Here is a 24,780-nt window from a genome sequence, read left to right on the forward strand (position 1 = left end):
GGAGGTACAGATGAGAGGGAGAAATATTGTAGTGGAACGGACAGATTGAAATGGATTCAAGAAGGAGGAATGTTGGACATAGTGGTGAAGGGAATGGAGGGAGAGATGTGGCATGGTGCTGGAGAGGGGTGATAGAAGGAGAAATGTTGGGCAGGGGCGAAAGATGAGAAAGGGATAAATGCTGGTCCATGGTAGGAGGAACCAATGGACAGCAACAGAAGAATTTACAGAAGATGGGAAAGTGGAAAAAAGAAACTTGTTGGAAAAATAAGTCTCCAGACACCAAAGGTAAAAAACAGAATTTATTGACTAAAATATGTTAGCTTTGGGAAATGTATATAGCAGATGTCTTTGCACTGTGTTTAAAAGAAAAGGAAATGCATTTCCGGTTTTATTTCTACAGTGTTGAAGTATTTGCTGACCCTTGCTGTGGCTGGTGGGGATCCCCAAGCACCACCAGCAGAGGACCTCCTCTAGAGATGGCCAGAATTCCCCTCCACCAAGCACAGCAGTCGCTGGCAGCATCCTTGATCCACTGAGGTGCTAGCATATGTGACTCAGGGACGCTACTGCTTCCTGCCAAGCTTGGACAACTGCAAAGGAAGTCCTCAGCTGACAGCTTGGGGGGGTTCTCATCAGCTGAAATTTTATACAGTGGTACCTTGGATTACGAGCATAATCCATTCCAGGAGCATGCTCGTAATCCAAAATACTCGTTTATCAAAGCGAGTTTCCCCATAGGAAATAATGGAAACTCGCTTTGATACATTCCCACCCCCCCACCCCCGAGGCCAGGGCGCTGCTCCCCCCCTGTTTGCAAAGTCCCCCCCCGCTCGCAAAGTCCCCCCCCCGCGTGATCCGGCACCCCCCGTGAGAACAGGCACCCCCCCGCCCGACCAACTTTAACTCACCCCCCCGTCTGGCACTGGCACGAGAACCGCTCCCCCCCGCTCGCAAAGGCCCCCCCCCCTGCTTGAATCGGCACCCCCTCTTCCCCCCCCCCCGCGAGAACAGGAACCCCCCACCCGACCAACTTTAACTCACCCCTCCTTTGGCACCGGCACGCAGCCCACAAGTGCCAGTACCGGTGCCACTTGAAGATCTTCTTCTTCCCAGTCTCTGCCAGCTTTGAGCATGCATCTGCGCATGCTCAAGCCCTTCTAATTCTTGCGAGCATGCGCAGATGCATGCTCAAAGCTGGCAGAGACTGGGAAGAAGAAGATCTTCAAGTGGCACCGGCACTGGCACTTGTGGGCTGCGTGCCGGTGCCAAACGGGGGGGGTGAGTTAAAGTTGGTCGGGTGGGGGGTTCCTGTTCTCGCGGGGGGGGTGCCGATTCGAGCGGGGGGGGCCCTTTGCGAGCGGGGGAGAGCGATGCCGGTTATCGGGGGGGGGGGGTGCTCGCAAATCAAGTCAACACTCGGTTTGCGAGACACGTTTTGCCATAATGTTTTGCTCGTCTTGCAAAACACTCGCAAACCGGGTTACTCGCAAACCGAGGTTTGACTGTATTTACATTAGAGGCTCTGGTAGAAACACGTTTACAAAGTAAGTATTCTTCCCAATTAATATTTCCTAATTAAGAAAGTCTGCTTATTTGTAAATGGGTCTCTACCAGAGCCTTTAATTCAGTAACATAATTAAATGAAATAACTATTTGTGAAGTTTATAGGGACGGGCGGGGACGGAGGGATTCCTTGCAGGGACGGGTGGGATTTCTGTCCCCCCACAACTCTCTAGTCTGGAATTGGCGGTGGAGAAGAAGGGTACACATAAAGAAAATTTTTAAAAAAGGTATTGTCTTCATCTTTTTTTCATTTCTGTTTTTTCACTTAGAAACCGAAACAACCTCACTGGAAGATCCTGTTTCCCTTCGGACGCCTAATCGTGTGGTAATCACCCGCTGGTTGGGTTGTTTTCTGTTTCATTATTTTTACTATTTTCATTCTCTTTACACTCGGTGGGGGGGGGGGGGGGTGAGGCAGAGCATATTTGCTTCTGCCGGACTTTGGTTTTACCATCCTTTTCTGCTGATTCCTGTTTGCTGATCCCGTGTGATCTGAGGGCGGAGGAGGAGTCTTTGTTCTGGGTAGGCCTTGATAGGCCATTTTTTGTGGGGTAGTGGCGTCCTGCTATCATTACTAGTGTATGTGAGCGCGGTTGAATTAGTTGGAGCAGCCTCGGTATCAGGTGGGTGGGTTGTGTGGTGTCTAGTATACACTATTGTTTTTACCCATAAAAAAGGGGAAACGAACGCTGTGAAGGGACGGGAGTGGGGAGCGAGGACGTCCGCGTCAGGTCTTTTAATTTGCTGTCTCGTATTTCCAGGATAAGGGGCGGGGCTGTTGGGTTTGGTTTCCTTTTGTTAATATTAAAGGAAACAACCCAAAAGATTTGGGGACGTTTGGAGCTCTTTTCTAGACTGGCAAGCTGGCTTGAGTTTCCTGCTGGAGCGGGAGAAGCTGCACGAGCCAGAGTTTAGCTGCCGTGTTTTGTGCCGAGGGATATTTTTTTTTTCAAAACGCTGTAGCAGCTGTTGTAGTTCCTGCAAAAAAAAACAACTATGCGCTCTAGATCTTTGCGCTTTCCTATAATTCCTCCCTTTTTTCCCCCTTTAATAGTACTAAAGCAAGAAAAATCAATTGAAGAGGGGGGTGATGCCTTTAATCAACAGTAGGACTCTGAGTAAATTCCTAGGTTTCCATTCACTATATTTTTGTATTTATTTATTTATACACTGCCTTTCCCAAGGCGGGTACATATACAAACAGTCACATACATTACAACAAAGAGAACATCAAATAAAACATAATAATGATAATGTAAAGAGGCTACCAGCGTCTCACATCAAAAAAACTATAGATCAAGTCAACTATAGATTGTTACTGTTGTTTTCTTTTGGGTTTTTTTTTTTTTTTTTTTGGGGGGGGGTCCTATAGTACTATTTTGGTTTTAATAGAAAATCGAAAATGTTTGTTCTGACTTTACATATTTGCTGTTTATGCAGTATTGATGCTTTACAGGTATTATTTTAGTCACTGGCATAGGAGCCAACCTTTCAGAATGATTAGAGGATAGGAATGAGCCCTTTTAGGGACAGGCAAGGAGTTTTTCTCAGTATTGGGAGGAGGGTCAAACACCACAGAGCTGGCTCCTATGGCCACTGGCTTCCTAGAACTTTGAAGAAGGTTCCCTGCAGTATTCTTCCAAGAAACAGTAGTGGATCATGCAGTTATAGACCACTGAGTTAGGGAATCTTTTACTAAATATTAGTGCATATTGTCTGCGGCAGGACTCAATGGAATAAAATGAGAGCTATGGCAGTTAACAACATACCCTAACTTTTAGTAAAAGACCCCCCCCCCCCTTTGTTTGCTCTAAGTCAGTGGTCTCAAACTCAAACCCTTTGCAGGGCCACATTTTGGATTTGTAGGTACTTGGAGGGCTTCAGAAAAAAATAGTTAATGTCTTATTAAAGAAATGACAATTTTGCATGAGGTAAAACTCTTTATATATATAAATCTTTCCTTTTGGCTAAGTCTTAATAATAATATTGTAATTTATAGCTAAAGAGACATATGATCAAGAAACTGTTTTATTTTACTTTTCTGATTATGATAAACATATCGAGAGCCTCAAAATAGTACCTGGAGGGCCGCATGTGGCCCCCGGGCCGCAAGTTTGAGACCACTGCTCTAAGTAGAGTAGGTATTAAGGGGCATCATTATCATCATTAAGATACAGTGGTACCTCGAAATCCGAATGCCCCAGAACGTGAACGTTTTGGAATCTGAACTTTTTTTTGTAGTAAATTTTGCCCCAGAATCTGAACTCTGCTTTGGAGCCCTGCACATTGTATGTGTGTGTTTCTGCCCCTAAAATCCAGTGTATTTACTGTTAAAATTTGAGTCTGTGGGACCCAGGAACGGATTAATCCAGTTTCCATTATTTTCAATGGGAAAAATTGTCTTGGAACTCGAACGTTTTGGAACTCGAACTGGGTTCTGGAACGGATTAAGTTTGAATTCCAAGGCATCACTGTATATTGTTTTACTACTAACTCATGCTGTTTATCTGTAATATGTCTAGTTATTAATAACTGGCATTAACAAAGCAAAATCAACATGGGCTACTGTTTAAAATGTGTTATACCCCCTATCTGTGATATTTATGTACATTTATTTTGGAAGTAAATTCTGTTCTAGGTGAATATGAAAGAAGTGACATGGGAACTAAAAAAAAAAAGAATAAATTGAGATACGATGTCTTATTTTTAATATTAATATTATAACATATTTCTCAACAGGTATCTTTAACAGAAACATTTTGAAGATGAACTTCTTTCTAGAAACACTGAAAGTTCTGGTGCTAACAGTATATTATATCCTTGAAGCTATATTTTTATGGTTTATTCCTATTCGAAAAAAGAACGTAGCTGGTGAAATAGTGCTCATAACGGGAGCTGGAAGTGGAATAGGAAGGCTATTAGCCTTAGAATTTGCCAGTCGTGGAGCTACCTTGGTTCTCTGGGACGTCAACCGTGAAGGCAATGAGGAGACATGTAGGCTGGCCAAAGAACTTGGTTCAGCAAGAGTACACACTTACATATGTGACTGCAGCAAACGGCAAGATATTTACAAAGTGGCTGATCAGGTAATTTGTTCACTTGCTTATATTTTTTGTTTGTTTGTTTAATTCTTTATTGATTTTCAAATTTTGACAGTGCAATACAACTATATTAAACAGCATTATATATAACGCACTTAAAATACACAAAATTAATACATTACCAATCCTTTTCTCCCTCCCTTCCTCACAGAACTATTATACTGCATGTGCAATATTATTGCAATATTATAGATAAATACCTTTAGCAATCCCAAATACCTTCCCCTCCCCCCACCCAATCCCCTGGATATGTAAGGAATCTGTAAAATGGGAGATACCTGACATTCATTGTAATTCAACATATGCAGTCAATGGGCTCCACACATTATTGAATATCATACTAGACCCCAAACACTCCACATTCATTCTCTCATATTTTAACTTGCTTATATTTCTAAACGCACATGCTACAAGTAACAACTTCTAGTTGATCAGTTGTTTTCTAGAGGCCATGAATCTTTGAGTTTGAGCCATGAGTATAGGTTCCTGTATGTCTGGTGCCATACTGGTCAGCTCTGGTGATGCTGAGCGTCTCCAATTTGAGCAAAGCTCCTTCAATTGTGGCCAGACAGGGTTAATTAGCATTATGACTTGGCATTCACGCATGTTTTGAAATAAGAAATACCTCAACAGGCTTGGAATGGAGTTTGAAGCTTTGTCTGTCCATAGAAAACTGTAGTGGTTATATGGAAGATGAATTGGAGGGAAAAATGTGAGGATTGCACAAAGCACATGGAGGCTTCAGAACCACAGAGCCTCCAATTCATCTTCCATATAACCACTACCAGAACAGCACAGTATTGATTAATATGGGTATACTGGCCCTCCATGGCTCATTCTCTCGTCTCCTTTTGCCTCTTGCCTCCAGTATGTTCCCTATCCACTTCGTATATGCAGAAGTGGAAGCTGCCCATAGTGGATGTATGTGTGTGGAGGAAAACAGGAAATGACCACAGAAATCCTGGATCTGAGTGGTAGCAAGTGTGGCAGGAGCTACAGACTCGCTGAGCAAGGGAACTGTGAACCTCTGAGACTGATGAAGTAAGCTGCCCTACTGCTGGCTGCAGAGGGATACTCATTTTTCTCATGCTAATCTTACTCTGAATGTAGAAAGAAAGATTAGTATTAGAAAATTAACCTAAAACATATGGTCCAAGTGGGCCCCCAGGGTATTTTATCTCTTTCCCTCTCACTCACACACTCAGACCCAAATGTCCCTTTCTATTCCCTCCCTCCCCCCTATGTCCCAAGTTAGTGCCCCTTTCCTCCTTCCTTCCTTCCTATGTCTCGAGTCCGTGCCTCCTCCCCATCACTGCCTTCCAGTCTTTGTTCCACCCCTTCCTCCTTCCCTCCACAGGTTTAGCGATGATTGCTGCTAACCAATCCGATTCACTAAACGACCTACCATGTGTTTTTCCCCTCTATTGCCCATTTTCTGATCCGGCCATGCAAATTAGTAAAACCCCATGCAAAATAGCCAAGCGATTGATTCACTTACAATGCTTGGCTATTTAGCATTGGGTTTTACCGATCCTAAAACCTGATTGCTGTAGATAGTGAAAATCGGCCAACAGCAATTGAGTCGATATCTTTAGTGAATCTAGTCCTAGGTGTCTAAACAGAATTCCTCCCCCTCCCGAAAAAAAACCCCCTCACCTTCAAAGTCAGGAGGCAAGAGTGATGAACTCTCACTCCTGCTTCCCCATACTACTATTCTGGAAAATGGTGGCACCTGACTCAATGCTATGTAGAGGCACAAATATCATTGGGCCTGAGTGTGTGAGTGAGAGGGAAAGAGATGATGTACATGGGGAAAGGAAGAGGAAAATTGGGCATAGAGAGGAGTGAGGTAGAGATGCATGGGGAAATAGAAGGATGAAAGGAAGAAATGTTGGATATGATGGTGGAGAGGGAACAAAGAGATAGATTTTGAAGGGGATGCAAGGGGGAGGAGTGATGGAGTTGGGCATAGTGATGGAGGGAGAAATGTGGCATGGTGTTGGAGAGGGATGATAGAAGGAGAAATGGGCAGTGGTGAAAATTGATCTGGGGGATGAGGGAGGAAGAAAAGTTGGACTCATGGAGGGACAGAGAGAGATGTTTGGGGAATGGAATGAGGTTTGGAGGAAAGGAAGGAAGGAAAAAAGAAAGAAATGCAACCAGAGACTCATGAAATCACCAGATAACAAAGGTAGGAAAAATGATTTTATTTTCAATTTAGTGATCAAAAATGTGTCAGTTTTGAGAATTTATATCTTCTGTCTATATTTTGCACTATATTTGTCTATTTTTCTATGGTTGTTACTGAGGTGGCATTGCATATTTTTGAAGTCATCTATCTTGACATCTTTGAAAAACCCTTGAATATAAATGATAATTAACATTTTCTCTGCATACAGTGTGCTTTGTGTTCTTTTTTAATTTTGTGGTTATGTATTAATAAGATTATATTGTGTGTGTATATATGAAAAATGGATGGAAGAAATAGCATTACAATTATTATGGGGGTGGAGTTTGAGTGGGGTACTCAGTTGGTATTTGTTAGGCTTAGGGGGTACTTGGCTTGAAAAGGTTGAGAAACACTAGTTTACATCATATAATTCTAAAAAATTATTTTTTTTAAAAAGGGGGCAAAACATACATGATAAAATATTAATAAACTAGACATGATACAGAAGGGAAGCGGGTGAGATTTTCATTTCCTAAAAATGAAAAATGAGTGTCAGGGTCTCTTGCACATTTGAAATTTTCTTCTTTCTCCATGCTCACTATCCATCTTCCTTCTCTCTCCCTTCTAGTTTCAGCCTCAGTGCAGTATCTACCTCTCTTCCATTTCCTCTAGCCCTATCCCTCTTTTCTTCCCATCAATTCCAGCCTCAGACAGTCAAATCACACAACCCTCTTGCGGGTCCAGCAATCCTCTCTTTCTTTCCTCCAACTTCCAGCCTGAGTCCATTGGCAGCAGCAGCACCCCCCCCCCCCCCCATATGTGGGTCCAATAGCTGCAGCAGCCATAGTTCCCCCCCCCCCTGTTGGTCCAACAGCGAAAGCAGAGGATGCAGCATAGCACCCTACCCCACTACCTTCTCAGTCCTCACTGCTGATCCTCACAGACCTACTCTTGGGCTTTCCCTTTGCCGAGTCCTTCCTTCTGATGCAACTTCCTGTTTCACAAAATAGTAAGTTACATCAAAAGGAAGGACTCTGGCAGAGGGAAAGCTCAAGAGCAAGCCTGAATCGATGTCTGATTTTTTTTTTCTCCCCCCCAAAAATAAATTGATTCGAATCAATTCAGCCAAACTGAATTGGTGAATCGAGAATTGGGCAGCACTATTTTGGAGAAAGCTGTGAAACTAGTGAATATTCTGTCGGGATGGGATTGTTGAAAGGCAGTAGGAATTTAAGAAGAATGGGAGAATGTGAAAGCTGAGTTAAAGAATTGGCAGCAATGATAGTATAGAGGTGGGAGCATTGCCTGAGAGAGCACATGCACTTGTGTATGTTTTTCTGTCATTTGAATAGAGATTCCCTTGAAAATGTGGGCTGAGCTTCCCTTTGAACATCCACTGCTAACAAATGTGTGCATGCTAAAGAAAGGGAAATTTTCAGCCTGGGTAAGTAACCCAGCTAGTGATTAAGTTTCCTGGGCAATTTCCTTTGAACACTATCCTAATACTGCCTTCTCTCTGTCTATAGCAGTGTATTGCAAACTTTGTGCCCCAGCAGCTTCCAGGTGTGCCGCGAGACACCGGCAAAGTGGAGAGGCGCCGGCTGACTGCTTACAGGACATGCCTCTCGCAACAAGAGGCATGTCCTGTAGGCAGTCAGCCGGCGCCGATGTCTCTTCTCCAGGACCCCCCACCCGTGAAGTAACGGGTTCATGGGCGTGGCCAGAGGGCCTCCGCGCATGTGTGGGTGTCGATGTGATGATACCACACATGCACTTGATGTCATTGCATAGATGTCCGTGCACTTCCAGATGCCTTCCGTCTGCGGCACCGGGTTTAGTATGTTGCAGCACCAAAAAAGTTTACGGGACACTAGTCTGTAGTCACTGTCAGTCTTATTCCCCTGCCTAATCCTGCAGCTCCTGTTTCACAAAGGTTTAGGAGCCCTTTTAGTAAAGCATAGTACATGCTAAATGGTAAGAAACCCAATTTTAAGTGTAGCCCGAGAGCTTGTCTCAACAGGCTTAGGGTAACACGGGGCTGGGAGGCCCGCATGTCGCCCATTGAGACAAGTCCGAGGGGGGAGGGGGGGAGTGTTGTTGGGGAACGTTAATATAAGAAGGATAAGGCAGGGGAATTTCGCGCCGAAAGGGCATAAGAATGATGGACGGCGCAGGGGTGAGGTTATAAAGCCGGGACCTTGGAGGACTTGGCTCCTTTCAGGGTCCTCCAGAGTGGCTTTTTTCCCCACCTGCCCGCCCGTGTTTTTGGTAGGTAATTGGTAGCTCAAGAGAGCGGGTCTCCCGAGCTACTGGGTGCTGGGGCTCATCCGGCGATGAGCCATGCATTGGGGGTCAGGTGACCCGATTAAAGGGGCATGAGGTTATGCCACCCCTCAGACTCTTGCTGTTTGTGGTGGGGTTTGGGGGCAATATGCTGCTCGGGAGGAGCTTGCTGATGTTGTTAATTGATGTTTAATTTGTTAATGAATGCTAATATATGCAATGTTAATTTATTTAGTATTGTTGATCAATAAATAGAGCTGCGGCTATTTTCTATAATTGAGTGTGTTGACTTATTAGTTAGAGGGGGCAATGAATGAAGGGGTGGGTGTGATTGAGAGCGACAATAGGGACTATCCAGATCCCGCTGTTATATCTCACCCTAATCTTTTAGTCAAAATGCCTTTACGTAAATAGTGAGGGACTAGTGAAGGAATATGCAGTGTTTAAATCTTGGGTAAAGGAAGAGAGCTACTAGCTTGGGGAGACAGTCAGAAAAGGAATTTTTACTGCCCCCCAACTATTAAAGCCTCAAAAGGGTATGCAAATATTTGGCACTGTCCTGCATCTAATCATAGAGCACTTATCTTTTTTCTGAGTTGGTAGAATCTCAAGGTCCAGAGTGCATGTACTTTATCAGTTAGTAAAAGTTCTTTATTTTCAACTTCACAGTACAAAGTTGTGTAGCACTTGGTGGTTTAGTTCACACCTTTTCCAGTAGTAGCTAAAGATAAGTTGCATTCAGGTAGAATAGGTGTTTCTGTCTCTGGAAAGTTTATAGTCTACAATACTCTGTGCTATATATATATACTTTACTAGTGCCTAATGCAATAAGACATCAGCACAGGAAAAACAGCATAAAATCTTGTAAGCCCTTGGGGGTAGGGAGGCAAAGGATGAATCTCCCTTTATCTACTGTGTCTATACAAATAATGGGGGAGAGGGTTTGGTCTGTGGCAAGGCTTTACTTGTGTTCTCTACCACCACCACCACCACCACCACCAACAACCTTTTCTTTTAACCTTTTTCTCCTCTGTAGATAGATATGTTTTGGTGCCCAAAAACGGGCTCAGGATCCATTTCCCCCCTCCTCATTCTTCAGTCCTATTTATTTATTCATTCATTCACTCACTCATTCCTTCCTTCCTTGGGAGCTTAGAACCGTTTACATGAATTTTATTCAGGTACTCAAGCATTTTTCCCTGTCTGTCTGAGGCTGTAGCTATAACCAGTGTGCCACACTCTCCCCCTTGCTATGTTGAACTGCAATTGATAACTTATAACAATTGTATTTTCTTTGATTCTACAGACCACACATAACTGGAAGAAAAGTTGTGGTTTACTCAAAAGGTGGAAAAGTCTTACTTCCCAGTTGATTAAGGAGGATTGCTTCATGTTACCACAGTTCATTCAACTGAACGTTGACACTGTGTATCAGCTAAAAAGTTAATGGAACCTTTGGTAGAATACTGTATTTTGAAGCAACATGAATTGTCTTCTTTTTGCTGCCATATCTTAAGAATAGCCCTTCTAAAATAGCTGGGGGTTCAGAGAAATGAGAGCAGAAATGATCCTGACTTTTGCTCTTGTGCCTCACTTTGGCAAAATGGCAGCCACTGACTCCTAGTGGTAGCCTCCAGAACTTCCACCAGGGAATCAATTAGTCAAATGAGGAGGTTGGTGAACCACTAGCCCAGTGGTAGGCAAACTTATTAGTTAAAAGAGCCAAAGATCAGCAGTACAAAAATTAAGATTTCTTTTGAGAGCCATACCCCGTGCCCGCTTGCGCTATGATGGCTACATCAACCTGATTGTCACCCCGCTCGCCCGCACATAGTTGAAATCGATTCGTGGTAGAGCCTAGAGAATGACAAGGGGAAAAAATTTGTTTGGGTTGAATTGGACATTATCCTTGCCTTTTCTTTTACTGAGTGGGTATTTACCATGATCATACGCTGTCACTGACAAGAGGAATGATTCTATAGATGGAAACACTGCAAAATAAAAGTTGTGTTGATGGAGAAGTTAAAAAGCTGCAGAGCAGTATTGAGAATTCAGAACGCCGTTTCTAAACTGTTTACCAACGGTTTAGCCTGTACACATTTTAACAGCAGATTATCTCTGTCAATAGGGACAATGGCATGCAAATGGGCTCTTCAACATTGAAATGAGCCCTCCGGTGGATTCTTAAAAAATGCCTAGCCATTTTCTAAAAGCGGCATCGGCTTTTGGCGGCAAAAGTAAGCAACTGTCCCAGAGGTGCCAGTCAGAGACTGCTATAAAGCCCATTCTCTCTCCCGCTGCATCGCAGCGAACACACCCTTCCCCCCTCCCCCGGAACAGCGGCGATACCCCCCAAAATCAGTAAACTGAAAGTTAGGACTATCATGAAACAGTTGACTTAACTGCACAAATTCAAATAAGACATACAGTTTGCGAATTGCGGACTCACTCATTTGCTGTCTGCTCTGACCGCCTCTTCCTGTTATAAAGTCGGACTACACCAATCGGAAGCTGCATGTCAAAGCAGCTCCTGATTGGTGTAGCCCGACTTTACTACAGGAAGAGGCGGTTGGAGCAGACCGCGAGTGATTTTCTTCACCCGCCGGTGCTCCATCTACCCTCACCTACCTCCTCTGCCTTTTAGACAAGTGAAAAACCGCATTTGCGTTTTTTTTTTTAAAATTCGCGGGGGTAAATGTAATACATACTAAAAGGGAGACATAATACTTATGAAGCATATAATAAGCACAAATTGGAACATTCAAATAACATATGACGCGAATGTTTTTCCATAATACAGCTTATCCTGTTGCCAAGGGGTCAAATGCAGATATTAGATGGGGACAAGATGGGTGGTACAGTTTGTAGTGGGATAAACAAAACAGGAGGCTAAAATTAAGGCAAGTTGTTTATCCAGTTAATTAGTGAGTGTGTGTAGCAAGCTAGTCCTGGTGCAGAATGAGTGTATAGTCAATTACCTCATGTATTAAAGCCTTGGGTAAAGAGCTAGGCTTCCACCTGTTTTTGAGGTAGTGTGGAGTTAGACATACACCTTCTGGAAGTAAATTCCAGAGTATAGAAGCTACTTCTGAGAAGGCTTTTTGGTGAGTATCACCATCGTACAATTTCTTTTGATGAGGGTACAGATAGTGATGCTCTTTGAGAGGATCTTGACGGTATATAGAAGGTTAACTTGTTGTTTAAGAATTGTGACCCATTTTGTCTGAGGACCTTGAAAATCAAAAAGATTTAGATTTAGCCCTGTAAGGTACTGGTAGCCAGTGTAGTTTATGCAGGAAGGGTGTGATGTGGTTGCACTTTGTGCAGCATTCTGAATTTAGTTGCAGCTGAATGCTAAACTCTTTGGTTAGACCAGTGTGCAGGGCATCGCAGTAGTCTAGATGCTATCATGGCATGGACCACTGTGGTCAGACGTGTCTTTTCAATATATGGGGAGATTGTGGTCAGACTTGTCTTTTCACTATATGGGAAGAGATTTTGTAGCTGCAGAAGATGACAGAGACAATATTTAAAGTAGTTTGAATTTGCCAGATCAGAGTGAGTGGCGAGTCCTAAAGAGTACTCCAAGATTCCTGACCTGTGGTTTTTAAGTGAAGTTCATAATTCCCAAAATATATTTTGAAGTCAAGTATTTGTTCACTTGTGTTAGGAACCCAAATAATCTTTGTTTTGCTTGGGCTCAGGCAGAGTTTTTTTGTTGTTTGTGGCAGTCATTTTACTCAAAGCTGTGGATATGAGAAGTTACACGTTTTTGGCATAGTTATAGAATTTTATGTCAATTGACCAAAGCGGCTCAGCCATAGGCTTGAGGAAGATATTAAATAAGACAGGAGACAGAATAGATCCCTGTGGCACCCCACAGTTCAGTGCCCAAGGTAATGATGTGCTATTGCTGAACAGAACTGATGGTCTGTCTCGCAAATAGGATTTGAACCGTGTAAATACTGTGTCACAGATATCTGTTTCTGGCAGTCTTGTAAGCATGATGATATGGATCCACAGTGTTGAAGGCTGCTGAGAAATCTAGCAAAAGTAATATCGAGGCAGATTCTCTGTCACGGTTTCTGTGAAGATCTTCAAAAAGGGACATAAGAACTGTCTCCGTTCTGTACCCATGTCTGAAGCCAGATTGACATGGATCTAGCCAATTCCTTTCAGTTAGCTAGTCAGTGAGATGAATGCAGACTATCTGTTCTATAAATTTTGCCAGGAAAGGAATGTTAGAGACTTCAGGGAGCTCTTTTTCAGTAGGGTGTGTACCTCAGCTCTTTTTAGTGTTGTTGATAGCTGCCCTTCCACAAGCAAGGAGTTAACAATTTTAGTGGTCCTTTCAATGAGGCCTAAGCTCGCTTGTTGTATTTGCTGGACAGGGTTCACAGGGGCAAGTTGTAGGCCATAGGCCTTTCAGGTATTTTTCAAGCGTTTCCTCTGCAACCTGGTTTAATGAGTCCCAGATGGCTGTGCATGCTGGGGTGGAAAGAGCATTCTCTTCATGAGCTTTGATGGTACTGTCTTCAGGTCTTAATGGAAACCTGTAATTTTGTTGGTGAAATATTTGGCAAAATCATTGCAAGTTATTTGCGACTGAGAGGGCTAGTACAGTTGTGGGGTTTTCAGTAGGCTGTTTACTATTTTAAAAAGTTGCTTGGTTGAATTTGCAGCTTGTTTGATGTTTCAGAGAAATATTGGTTTTGGCTGTTAAGGCCTGGTGGTACATTACCATTTGTTTCTTACAGTTGAGCCTGTCTTCATCTAGGCAAGATTTTCATCATGTTGACGTCCTTGACATTTAAGGACCCGTAGATTTGGGGAGAACTATGGGGAGTGTTTGTAGAGAATAGGACCTTCTTTAGAGGGGCCATTACAGGTATTCCAAATATCAGCCTGTTCTGATACTGTCTGACTACTCATTTTTGTTAGTTTCCACCATTTACCTGGACAGACTCTGGGCTCATTAGTCTATAGTTGCTTGGGTCACTAGAAATTTTAGGATATAGTTTGCTGCTTCTACTACTATTACTACTACCCTGTTTCCCCAAAAATAAGAGCTATCCTGAAAATAAGCCCTAGCATGATTTTTACAGATGCTCCTAATATAAGCCCTACCCCAAAAATAAGCCCTAGTTAAGATCAACTCTGAATATCCCCAACACTCCCTGACTCATCCCTGTCCAATTTGCTGAAAAAATCGGACTTGTCGATTCAGCAACCCCCCACCCTGGTGAGACCTGAAATACCTCTGCTCTGAGGCCTCCTAAAGCAGCAGCGGTGGAAGCGCTCTGAACAGGCTGCTTAATGGCCTTCCCCACCGGAGCTTTCCCTCTGCCTCGTCACTGATATCATCGGTGATGCAGCAGAGGGAAGGCCCCGGTGGGGGATAACTGCAAAGCAGCCTGTTCAGAGCGCTGCTGCTGTTTTGGAAGGCATCGGAGTGGAGGTATGTCAGTCTCACATTTGGAAGTCAGTGGGGTTCTGCTACACAGGGGGATGGATGGATGGAAGGGAGGGATAGAAAGATGCTGCATAAGGGGATGGGTGATAGGGGAGGAAAGATGCTGCACATGGAGGGGAGAAAGGAAAGAGGAAGAATTGGGGTGAAGGAGAGGAAGGGAGAGATGATTGTTGTACATGAAAAAAATAAGACAACCCCCGAAAATAATCCCTATTTTTTGACCCCAAATTAATATGACAATATTATGGGAGGAAACACGGTATTTATCATTTCTAAAGTGCTGAAAAGCATACGCAGCGCTATACAATCAACATGCAATAGACAGTCCATGCTCAGAAGAACTTACAATCTAATTGGACAGACAGGACATATAGAGGTGGGAGGTTTATGGCAGAGAGAATGATAGGAAAGCCATGGTAATTTTATGGTGAGTGGGAGTTAGGAATTAAAGGCAGCATCGAAAAAATGGGCTTTTAACTTGGATTTGAATACTGCCAGAGATGACACCTGACGTAATGACTCGGGCAGTTTGTTCCATTTATATGGCGCAGCAAGATAGAAGGGATGAAGTCTGGAGGTGGCAGTGGAGGAGAAGAGTACAGATAGAAACATAGAAACAGAATAAGACGGCAGAAGAGGGCTGGCGACCCAACAAGTCTGCCCACTCTAGAACCCTCCCTCCCTGGTGTACCCATCCTTTATGCATATCTCTGTAGCATCCCCACCTGTTTGTCCCATCGATTTTTGAAGTCGAGCATGCTACTAGCCTCGACCACATGGCGTGGAAGCTTATTTCATCGACCAATCGCCCATTCAGTGAAGAAGTATTTCCTGGTGTCACCATGAAATCTTCCCTCCTTAAGTTTTAGCGGATGCCCTCTTGTTGCCGTGGGGCCCGTAAGAAAAAATAATTCTTCCTCCACTTCAATGTGACCCGTAATGTATTTGAATGTTTCTATCATGTCTCCTCTTTCTCTGCGCTCCTCGAGAGAATATAGGTGCAGTCTGGTTAGACGTTCTTCATATGTGATGTCTTTAAGTCCTGAGATCATCCTAGTGGCCATTCTCTGGATCGACTCCATTCTCTTCACATCTTTTTGATAATGTGGCCTCCAAAACTGGACACAGTACTCCAGGTGAGGTCTCACCATGGATCTGTATAACGGTAGTATGACTTCAGGCTTTCGGCTGATAAAGCTCCTTCTGATGCAACCCAGCATTTGTCTAGCCTTTGCTGAAGCTTTCTCCACCTGATTGACAGCTTTCATATCTTCTCGGATGAGAACTCCCAAGTCCCTTTCTGCAGTGGTTCTCGCTAAGTTTTCACCATTCAAGGTGTATGTTCTGCATGGGTTTCCGCTCCCAAGGTGCATTACTTTACATTTTTTGGCATTAAAGTTTAGTTGCCAAATACTGGACCATTGTTCCAACAAAAGCAGGTCCTTCTCCATAGTGCTGGGCCCGGTTGCTCTGCCCACAATGTTGCATAGTTTAGCATCATCAGCAAACAATGTAATTTTGTCTCGAAGTCCCTGAGTTAGATCCCTAATAAAGATATTAAATAGCATCGGGCCCAAGACCGAGCCCTGTGGAACTCCGCTGGTCACCCTTGATGTTTTTGAGGGGATACCGTTCACCATTACACTTTGAAGTCTGCCGCTAAGCCAGTCTTGCACCCATGCTGTTAGTGTTTTTCCTAGTCCCAACGAGTACAACTTGTTCAATAACCTACAGTGTGGAACACTATCAAAAGCCTTGCTAAAGTCTAAATACACGATATCCAGGGACTCACCCCCATCCAGTTTTTTTGTTACCCAGTCAAAGAAGCTTATCAGGTTGGATTGACAAGGCCTTCCCTTTGTAAAGCCATGCTGGTGGGGATCCCTTAATCTTTCATCATCTAGAAATGTGTCCAATCTGTTCTTGATCAACTTCTCCATGAGTTTACTCACTATTGATGTGAGACTCACCGGTCTATAATTTTCAGCTTCTGACCTGCATCCCTTTTTGTGGAGTGGGATAACATTGGCGGTTTTCCAGTCCTGGGGAACTTTTCCCTCACTCAGGGAAAGATTGAAGAGCACAGCTAACGGCTCTGCTAGGACATCCCTCAGTTCTCGAAGTACTCTAGAGTGTAGATTGTCCAGGCCCATAGCTTTGTTAACTTTTAATTTCGATAATTCTTGGAAGACTTCGCTCTCAGTAAACTCCATGTCCCAGAATGGGTCTTCCAAATTCCCATTTGTCTGTAGCTGAGGACTGGATCCTGGTGCTTTGCAGGTGAAGACTGAATAGAAATAGTTGTTTAGTGTTTCTGCCTTATCTGCGTCCGAGTCTGTAAAGTTGCCGTCAGATTTCTTTAGGCGCCCAATACCGCTTGTGATCTTCTTCCTATCACTAACATATTTAAAAAAGGATTTCTCCCCTTCCTTTACTTGCCTAGCTATGTTTTCTTCCATCCGTAGTTTGGCCTCTCTGACTGTCGTTTTAACTTTTCTGGCTTTGGCCAGATAGGTTTCTTTAGCTTCCGGTCGTTGTGATTGTTTGTAGTTTACAAAAGCTTTTTTTCTTTTGCCTTACTAATTCTGAGATCTCCGCAGAGAACCACTGTGGTCTATTTTTTCTGCGTCGTTTGCTCTCAGTTTTGATGTACATGTTGGTTGCTCCTTGCAGGGTAGATTTTAGAGTCGACCATAATTCCTCTATCTTGTCTGTTGTGCTTTGGTTTTGCAGCACTTTGTAAACGTAGTCCCCCATGTCCTGAAAGTTAGTTCTCTTAAAATTTAGGACCTTAGTCCATGTGTTTGGCCTAGTGGATCCTTTCTTGAGGTGGAACCAAACCATGTCGTGGTCGCTGGATGTCAGGGTGTCTCCCACCGATATCTCTGTGATGCTGTCACCGTTGGTGAGCAGCAGGTCCAAGATTGCCTGGTCCCTGGTGGGTTCCAATGCCATCTGCCTAATGAATGGCGTTCACAGGGGTGGAGAGATCATAGGGGGAGAGAAGTGTGGAGAGAGATTGAGAGGCTGCAGAGTGAGTATCCTAGTTAACTATGGAATCCTTAACAAATAAGTTAAACGGAAGAAAATGTGCCACACCTTTTTTTAATTCATTGTTTTTTGTACCCTGGTGGTTCTTTTTCCACCTTAATTTAGTGCCATATACTCTGAGTCTATTTATGAACGTGTGGTAAGATTTTGCAATTATATGAACTTGTGGTAAGGTTTAGCAATTACTGCATCGCAATTGCAAAACTTCTACATTGACTGTTAAGAGCTGTTCCTGGTTGTTTCTTGTTCAGCTAACTCAGAAAAAATTATTTATCTGTCATGCAGTTAAAATACATTAATGTGATGCAGTTATTGCGCTGACATTAAGAGTGGCTGTGTTGTATTATCTAATGCAGTAGAAGTCTTCTTTTAATTGGCTATATTACAGTATAATTGATGTTTGTATGTAAGGTATAAATAAATACCATATTTATTGGACCATAAGACGCACCCACCTGTAGAAGAGGAAAAACCAAGAAGAAGAAATTTGGTTCACAATTTTTTTGGGGGGGTTCCTCCTCTACACATAGGTGCGTCTGGTGGTATGAGGATGCTTTAAGGACATGGGGGGGGAGATGCATGGGGTTGTGTATGAGATGCTTTAGGGACATGTGGGTGATGCAGGAGCATGCATCAGGGCAGCGTTTCAGCACTGGAAGTGCAGGAGTTTGTGGCTCTGGAGCTGAGCATTTCAAGAGAGTGAAGGGCTTTCTGCAGCCTTTGTTACTTGCTGCTGGCTTCCCTCTATAAAGAAGATCCCTGTGTTTCAGGGCCTCAGACCTCCTCCCCCCATGCTACAAGCACCATGACACTCCCCCACTGGGCCCAGTGAAGAAGCCCATCCCCCTTGCTACTGTGGAGCCTAGAGTCCTGGCCGTGCTCTAGGGAGGCCGCAGCGTCCCTGTCACTCACCGTTGTAGTAGTAGACCTTCTTCTTCCCTCCACCTTGACTGTTTGCCATGGAGCCAGCAGAAGAGCAACGAGTCGGCGGTGGAGAACGGGAACGGATGTGGAGAAGGGGTGGGGCTGGGCTCTAGGAGCAAACTTAACCCGCGGCAGGGGGTGGAGCCCTTGACCAGAAACTAATGGTGGAGCAGGAAGAGTGGGGAGCACGCACAAAGAAACAAGCACTGGGGCAGGGTACTAGATGGGAGAGGTGAGGCTGTGTGGATCTTGGCTGAGGAAGGGGCAGGGCTACAAAGCACGAGGAAGCAGTGTGTGCAGCTGCTGCCATAGAGAACAGCGTGGGACCAGGCAGGCGGCGCTCTCTACATCAAGAAAGGGCAGTCATCCAACGAGGGAGGGGCAAGGAGCACGGAAGGCTCCTGCCAAGATCACGCTGAACCACCGGCATTTACAAAAAGGTACCGAGGGCGGGTGTTTAAAAAAAATTGTATTCGGTACATAAGATGCACCCCCTTTTTGGGATGGAAAAAGTACGTCTTATGGTCCGAAAAATACAGTAATGTGCAGTAACTCATGTCTCCACGTTTAAGAGTAAAGTACAATACGTTCATTCCACACTGCCACCTGTATTAGGTGGCTAACACAGTGCTTGTTAAGGAACTGATTACCCCAACAACAGCCAACACTGTTTGATAGCTACCAGAAGTCTATAATTTTATTTATAGGCTTTTGGCATTTGTATACAGATATATAAAATATAGTCCCTTTTAGTTTCTTTCACACATGCTTACAGCAGTTGGTTCAGATAATTTTTGAGTCTGTCCTTTCCCATCTAAAGTAATGTGTCTAGAGAAATGCTGAAAATTTAACAGAATGGGATGAAATGTGGTATGTGGGGGTTATGCCAGATTAAAAAAAAAAACCCACAAACTCAAAAATAAGCTAAACTTGTATCTGGAATTCCAGAGAAATGATCCCTCAAAAAAATATGGTCCAATGGATGTCTATGGGAGAAGGAGTTCCAGCTTCTATAGCATAGAAACTTACATACAGAAACCCCCTTTAATGTTGCTGTCAATTAACTGAACATTTCAGAATTCTATTTCTACATGGGTATCATTGGTTTTAGCTGCAAAGGTAACAACTTTTTCTTTTTAGAACTCTACCTCTCCCTCCCACCTGCATTGTTTATCTGCTAAGAGCATGGAGGGGATAAGAAAAACACATATAACACCTGAGTTAAATTCACCTTGAACAACAGAGACATGAGCTAAAACTACATAAATCCCTTTACCCATTTTAGATTTGGAGGTGAGAATAGTTGAGGGGTAGAGAGGTAGTTCAGGGAGGTTTGTTGTTTTGTTTTTTTTGGGGGGGGGAAGAAAGAGAGAAAAGGACATTTTGCAGGGTTAAGAGAAGAGAACACAAAAGGTAATATGAAAGAAGGAATTCCCTAATAATTATGGTTCTTGTCCTAAACCTCAGACAGAATGCCCCTTAGAAATCCTCTCCACTTGGACTCTGCCTGTATTTTGTAACAGGTACATAAGCTGAATTACGCCTCTGATTCTCCTCCTTATGAAAACATTGACTGTGCCTTGTGATCCTAGTTTCCTTTTTCAAAGAATTCTGGCTCACAGGTGAGCGTCTGAGGCCACATTTCAGAATTAGTTCATACCTAGCAGACTCCCTATTCTCCAGACTAAAAAATGTTATTTCAAGACAAAAAAAAAATACTCTCCACTGCAAGACAAGTCCTTTCTGACATATTTTGCCCACTGGTTTTCATGCACGGTCCTCCTTTATATGCATGGTTGTTTATAATATATATTTTTTTTATTTGATTCATGTAACTGGCTCTTATGCATTTAATTATTTCAAGTATATGTATATAGAATTGTATTTAATCTCTCACCATTTCCCACTTTTTCCCTTTGGTACTAGTAAGTTAACATGTTTTTGTCACCCCCTCTACTTTTATTTTTAACTTTTATTTTATTTTAATATTTGATAAATGTAAACCGTTTAGGTATGTTTTTGATAAACGATATATCAAAGATTATAGAAACTTGGAAACTTATTTGGTGTTATTTTTAGTGTTAATACATGTTAGTTTTTTATATACATACTAGTGTTTAAGCCTGTTACATTAAAGGGGGCTAGAATAGATGTGTAGACTTTTAACACAATGGGTCGCTGAGGCGTTTCTTTCTTTCTTACTTTATGTTCTTTTTCTCTCTCCCTGCCCCCTTTCTTTCTTTCTGTCTCTGTCCCCCTATGTGTCTCTGTCTGTCTCTTCCCTGCCCCCCCTTCTTACTGTCTCTCTCCCTGGCTGGCTGTCAGTCTTTCTTTCTTGCTGTATCTTCTCCCTTCCTTTTACCTCCCCTGTCCAGCAGTAGCCTTTCTCCCTTTTACCTCCCCCCTGTCCAGTAGTACCCCCTTCCCTGCTCCCCCTGTCCAGCAGTAGCCCTTCTCCCTTCCTTTTACCTCCCCCCTGTCAGTTCCTTCAGGAGTACTGTTCCTCAGCACACATACTTCTCCCAAATTTAACTAAAATATTCACACCCCTCCCCCAAAGCAAAACAAGATTGCACCGTTATCCCCAACAATCACACCCCTCCTCCCAAAGAAAACCAAGATAGTTTATTGTTCTCAATTAAAACCCTCCCCCCAGATCAAACCAAGATCGTTTCCTGTCCCCAACAAATCACACCCCTCTCCCCAAATGGAAGCAAGATTGTTCCCTTCCCCCTTTCCCAACACCCCCCCCCTTTTCCTAAAGTAATGTAAGATCGTTCACTGATTCCCCAGCACACACACTTCACCCAAATTAAAGCAAAATATTTCCCTTCCCCAAACAGGCTTCTTTGAGAAGTTTAGCTTGTAATCGAAAGCATGGCAGGGCTCGGCGCAGGCTATTTTGTTAAGATTTGGAAACCGCCTCGTGCAGAAAGCAACCGCTGCGGACAGTGGGTGTAGGCGTCAATGACAGCAGGTTACCTCGATTACCGAGATCGGGCCCCTCAGTGAGACAGTAGGTTGGTATGGCGGTGTTGGGGTAGTGCAGTTTGTCGCTGCCTTTCTTTAAAATTGAAGGCGGAGGTAGAGAGGCCGACTGGCTGCTGAGGTTTTGTTCCCGCAGCAATGTTTCCTCCGAGGCAGGGACGTTGCTGGGGAAACATGCGCAGTCTCCTACTAATAGAAAAAAAGCTAATAGAACCCTAAGCCCTTTTTAACACCTCCGCTGAAGAGTGTTGCTCTTTTTCCCCCTCTCGGACTGCTGCTTCTTCACCTGTTTCTCTACTTTTGAGTCCGAAGAGGAGGAAGATGGGTCTGTGGTTCTCTTTTCTTCTTTTCCTCCTCCTCCCTCTCCTGCTCCTGCAATCTCTGGAACTGCCGCCCTCCAGCCATTCCTCTCAACTATGTCGAGTGAGTGCTTGGAATGCGAGAAGGAGCATGATAGCGGGGCCGGGGCGGGTGCCACGGAGGGGGGGCGGGTGCCACGGAGGGGTGGCGGGGCTTCTTTTTGGCATCGGTGAGGAAGGAGAGGTTGGAGAGGGATTTTTGCTTGTGTAGGTTCGAGCCTCCGCTGGCCGCTGCCCGGAACACCTTCAACTCGCTAGTCCTGCGCGGGGGCAGCACCCGACCCTCCGCCAGGGCTTTGGGGAGAGTCTTCAGCAGCTCGGAACTGTAAATAAAGAGGGGATGGCGTCTCTGCTGCCGAGTTTTTTGCCTCCCACCCCCCCTTCCCTCCGGCTCCGATGTATTGGAGGGCCGCGAGTGTGGGGCAGTTGTAAGCGCGCATGCGCACTCCTGCCGGCCACGGACATACAGATCACGGAACACGCAGGTAGGAGTGCGCATGCGTGCTTAGCATTTTATTATAGTAGATGATTGATTTATGATTGTTTTTTTATATACGATTGATTTTCGTTATTGTTTTATTTACAGTTTTGCCTCTGACAACCTTTGGGTGAAACATGGCCATGTCAGGCGTATGTTGTATTAAATTTATTTTATTCCACATATCTGTATGGTCTTCTTTTTGTTCTACCATTGTTTCATCACAGATCTGTGCTTCTTACGTCCCTTACGCTAACATGCAGGGCTATAGCTAGCTTTCTGCAGTCACACAAGACGCCAACATTGTGCCTTGTCCGTTGGTTTCCCTTGCTGATTTTTATAAAAGTGGGTAGGGCAAGACTGCAACAGGAACACTTGGGAGCATGTCACTCAGGGTACCACTTCATTCTGTAAACTTGAATGCACAATGTTGCACCTAGAATAGTGCCAGAGAAGTGCCTAACTTACTATATACAATGGTACCTCGGTTTACGAGTGCACCGGTTTGTGAGTGTTTTGCAAGACGAGCAAAACACTCAGCAAACTTTTGTCTTGTAAACCAAGCACTGCCCCGATAAACGAGCACTCAGCAATGGTGGCCCAGGGGTGAATACCTGCCTGCGGGTGCTGCAGCGATTCCAAAGTGGTGCCTTCCTTCCCTCGGGGTCCCCGTGCGGCTGCCCTCCCGCTTCGGCCGATGCCTCTGCCGTCTGTCGGTGGCTCCCGATCCAAGCCGGCCGCCATCCTGAACGAGCATGTGTGCAGCTTCACCTCTCCTAAGTCAGCCACTGCCCCGACAACACGCTCACCATGTTCATGCACGCAGGACGTCCTGCGTGCATGTACGTGGTGAGCGTGTTGTCGGGGCAGTGGCTGACTTAGGAGAGGTGAAGCTGCACACATGCTCGTTCAGGATGGCGGCCGGCTTGGATCGGGAGCCGGGAGGCGCCGATGGACGACAGAGGCATCGGCCGAAGCGGGAGGGCAGCCGCACGGGGACCCTGAGGGAAGGAAAGCACCACTTTGGAATCGCTGCAGCACCCGCAGGCAGGTACTCACCCCTGGGCCACCATTGCAAACTTTGGTTGTAGAACAAATCTTCTGAGTTTGCATTAAGGCCTATGAGGAACTTTGCTTTGATAAACGAGCGTTTTGGATTAAGAGCATGATCCTGGAATGGATTATGCTCATAAACCAAGGTACCACTGTACTTGAATATAAACCTAGATTTTTGAGCCAAAAAAAATGGCCCAAAAATGGGGGGGGGGGTTTGGTATATATTACAGTCGTCACCCTCTGAAATCTATCGCAGGCCTCTTCCTAGACCTGCTTATGTTACAGTGGTGAGGCAGGACAAGAGCGATAACACTTATGCTCCTGCCCTGTGCAGTCTCGCTACTCAAAATGACTAGTGTTTGTAATGTTTTGTGGTTTGTTTTATAGTGTGTGTTTTTATTGTTCCTCACCTAGATTTGTGGATATGCGGGTTATAAATTATTTTAAATAAATAAAGACTAATGCGAGTTCCCACAGTGGTTGCTATGTTTATTTACTGCCTTTTCATGAAGATTCATCCAAAGCAGTTACAATACATTGAATAAGTTTCTGTCCCTTTAGGCTCACAATCTAACTGTGGTATCTGAAGCAATGGAAGGATTAAGTTTCAAGTTTCAAGTTTATTAGGTTGTTTGTTGAATCGCTTAATCAAATTTCTAAGCGATTTACAATAAAATATACACATATGAAAACGAAAACATTACATACAATTTATCAATTATAACAAAAACAAAGGGAAAGAGAGGGAGAAATACATTTTTTATAGTAAAGAAAGAACATACAGGGAAAACACATAAGGAATTTAAAAAATAAGTGAAAAATAATTGACTAGAATAACACTATATAATAAAATTTACTTAGTTTAAAAATGCGTCTTTAAATAAAAAGGTTTTTAATTCGCTTTTAAATTTCCCAAACACTTTCTCCTCCCGTAAAAACATAGGAAGCGCATTCCAGATCTGGGGAGCTGTACATGAGAAGATAAATTGTCTTCTTGTGCCTATTACTTTTAACGTAGGAATTGATAAAAGATTCCGTTCACTAGATCTTAAAGTTCTTTTAACAGAGTATGGAATAAGTAGTCTGAATAAAAATGCTGGAGTCTTATTTTCTAATGTTTTAAAGATAATAGTACATAATTTATGTGTAATTCTGTGTATGACTGGAAGCCAATGAGCCTTTTTAAGTGATTTGCCCAGAGTCACAAGGAGAAGGCTGGGATTGAACTCGCCACCTTAGGGTGCTTAGGCTGCAGCTCTAACCACTAGGCCACTTTATATTCGAGTCAACCTTTTTCCCCCCTTTTTGGAAGGAAAAAAATGTTACCTCAA

The 24,780-nt window shown here is 43.8% G+C and overlaps 1 protein-coding gene across 4 annotated transcripts in view; it reads left to right on the top strand.

Moving 5' to 3' along the window:
• Positions 1–1,755: 1,755 nt before the first annotated feature.
• SDR16C5 (short chain dehydrogenase/reductase family 16C member 5) overlaps positions 1,756–24,780 on the top strand; it is a 75,988-nt gene continuing 52,963 nt past the window's right edge. The window contains exons 1-2 of one of the 4 annotated variants that reach the window (XM_033934185.1): positions 1,756–1,793; positions 4,306–4,652. In XM_033934185.1, the coding sequence (XP_033790076.1) occupies positions 4,332–4,652 (321 nt within the window). In that variant the 5' untranslated portion in view covers positions 1,756–1,793; positions 4,306–4,331. Of the gene's footprint in view, positions 1,794–1,940; positions 2,190–2,219; positions 2,298–4,305; positions 4,653–24,780 lie in introns of those variants that run through there. The other 3 variants (XM_033934183.1, XM_033934182.1, XM_033934184.1) reach the window with 3 other exon arrangements.

Source organism: Geotrypetes seraphini, chromosome 2, assembly GCF_902459505.1.
Source record: "Geotrypetes seraphini chromosome 2, aGeoSer1.1, whole genome shotgun sequence".
In the NCBI taxonomy this organism is placed as follows: domain Eukaryota; kingdom Metazoa; phylum Chordata; class Amphibia; order Gymnophiona; family Dermophiidae; genus Geotrypetes; species Geotrypetes seraphini.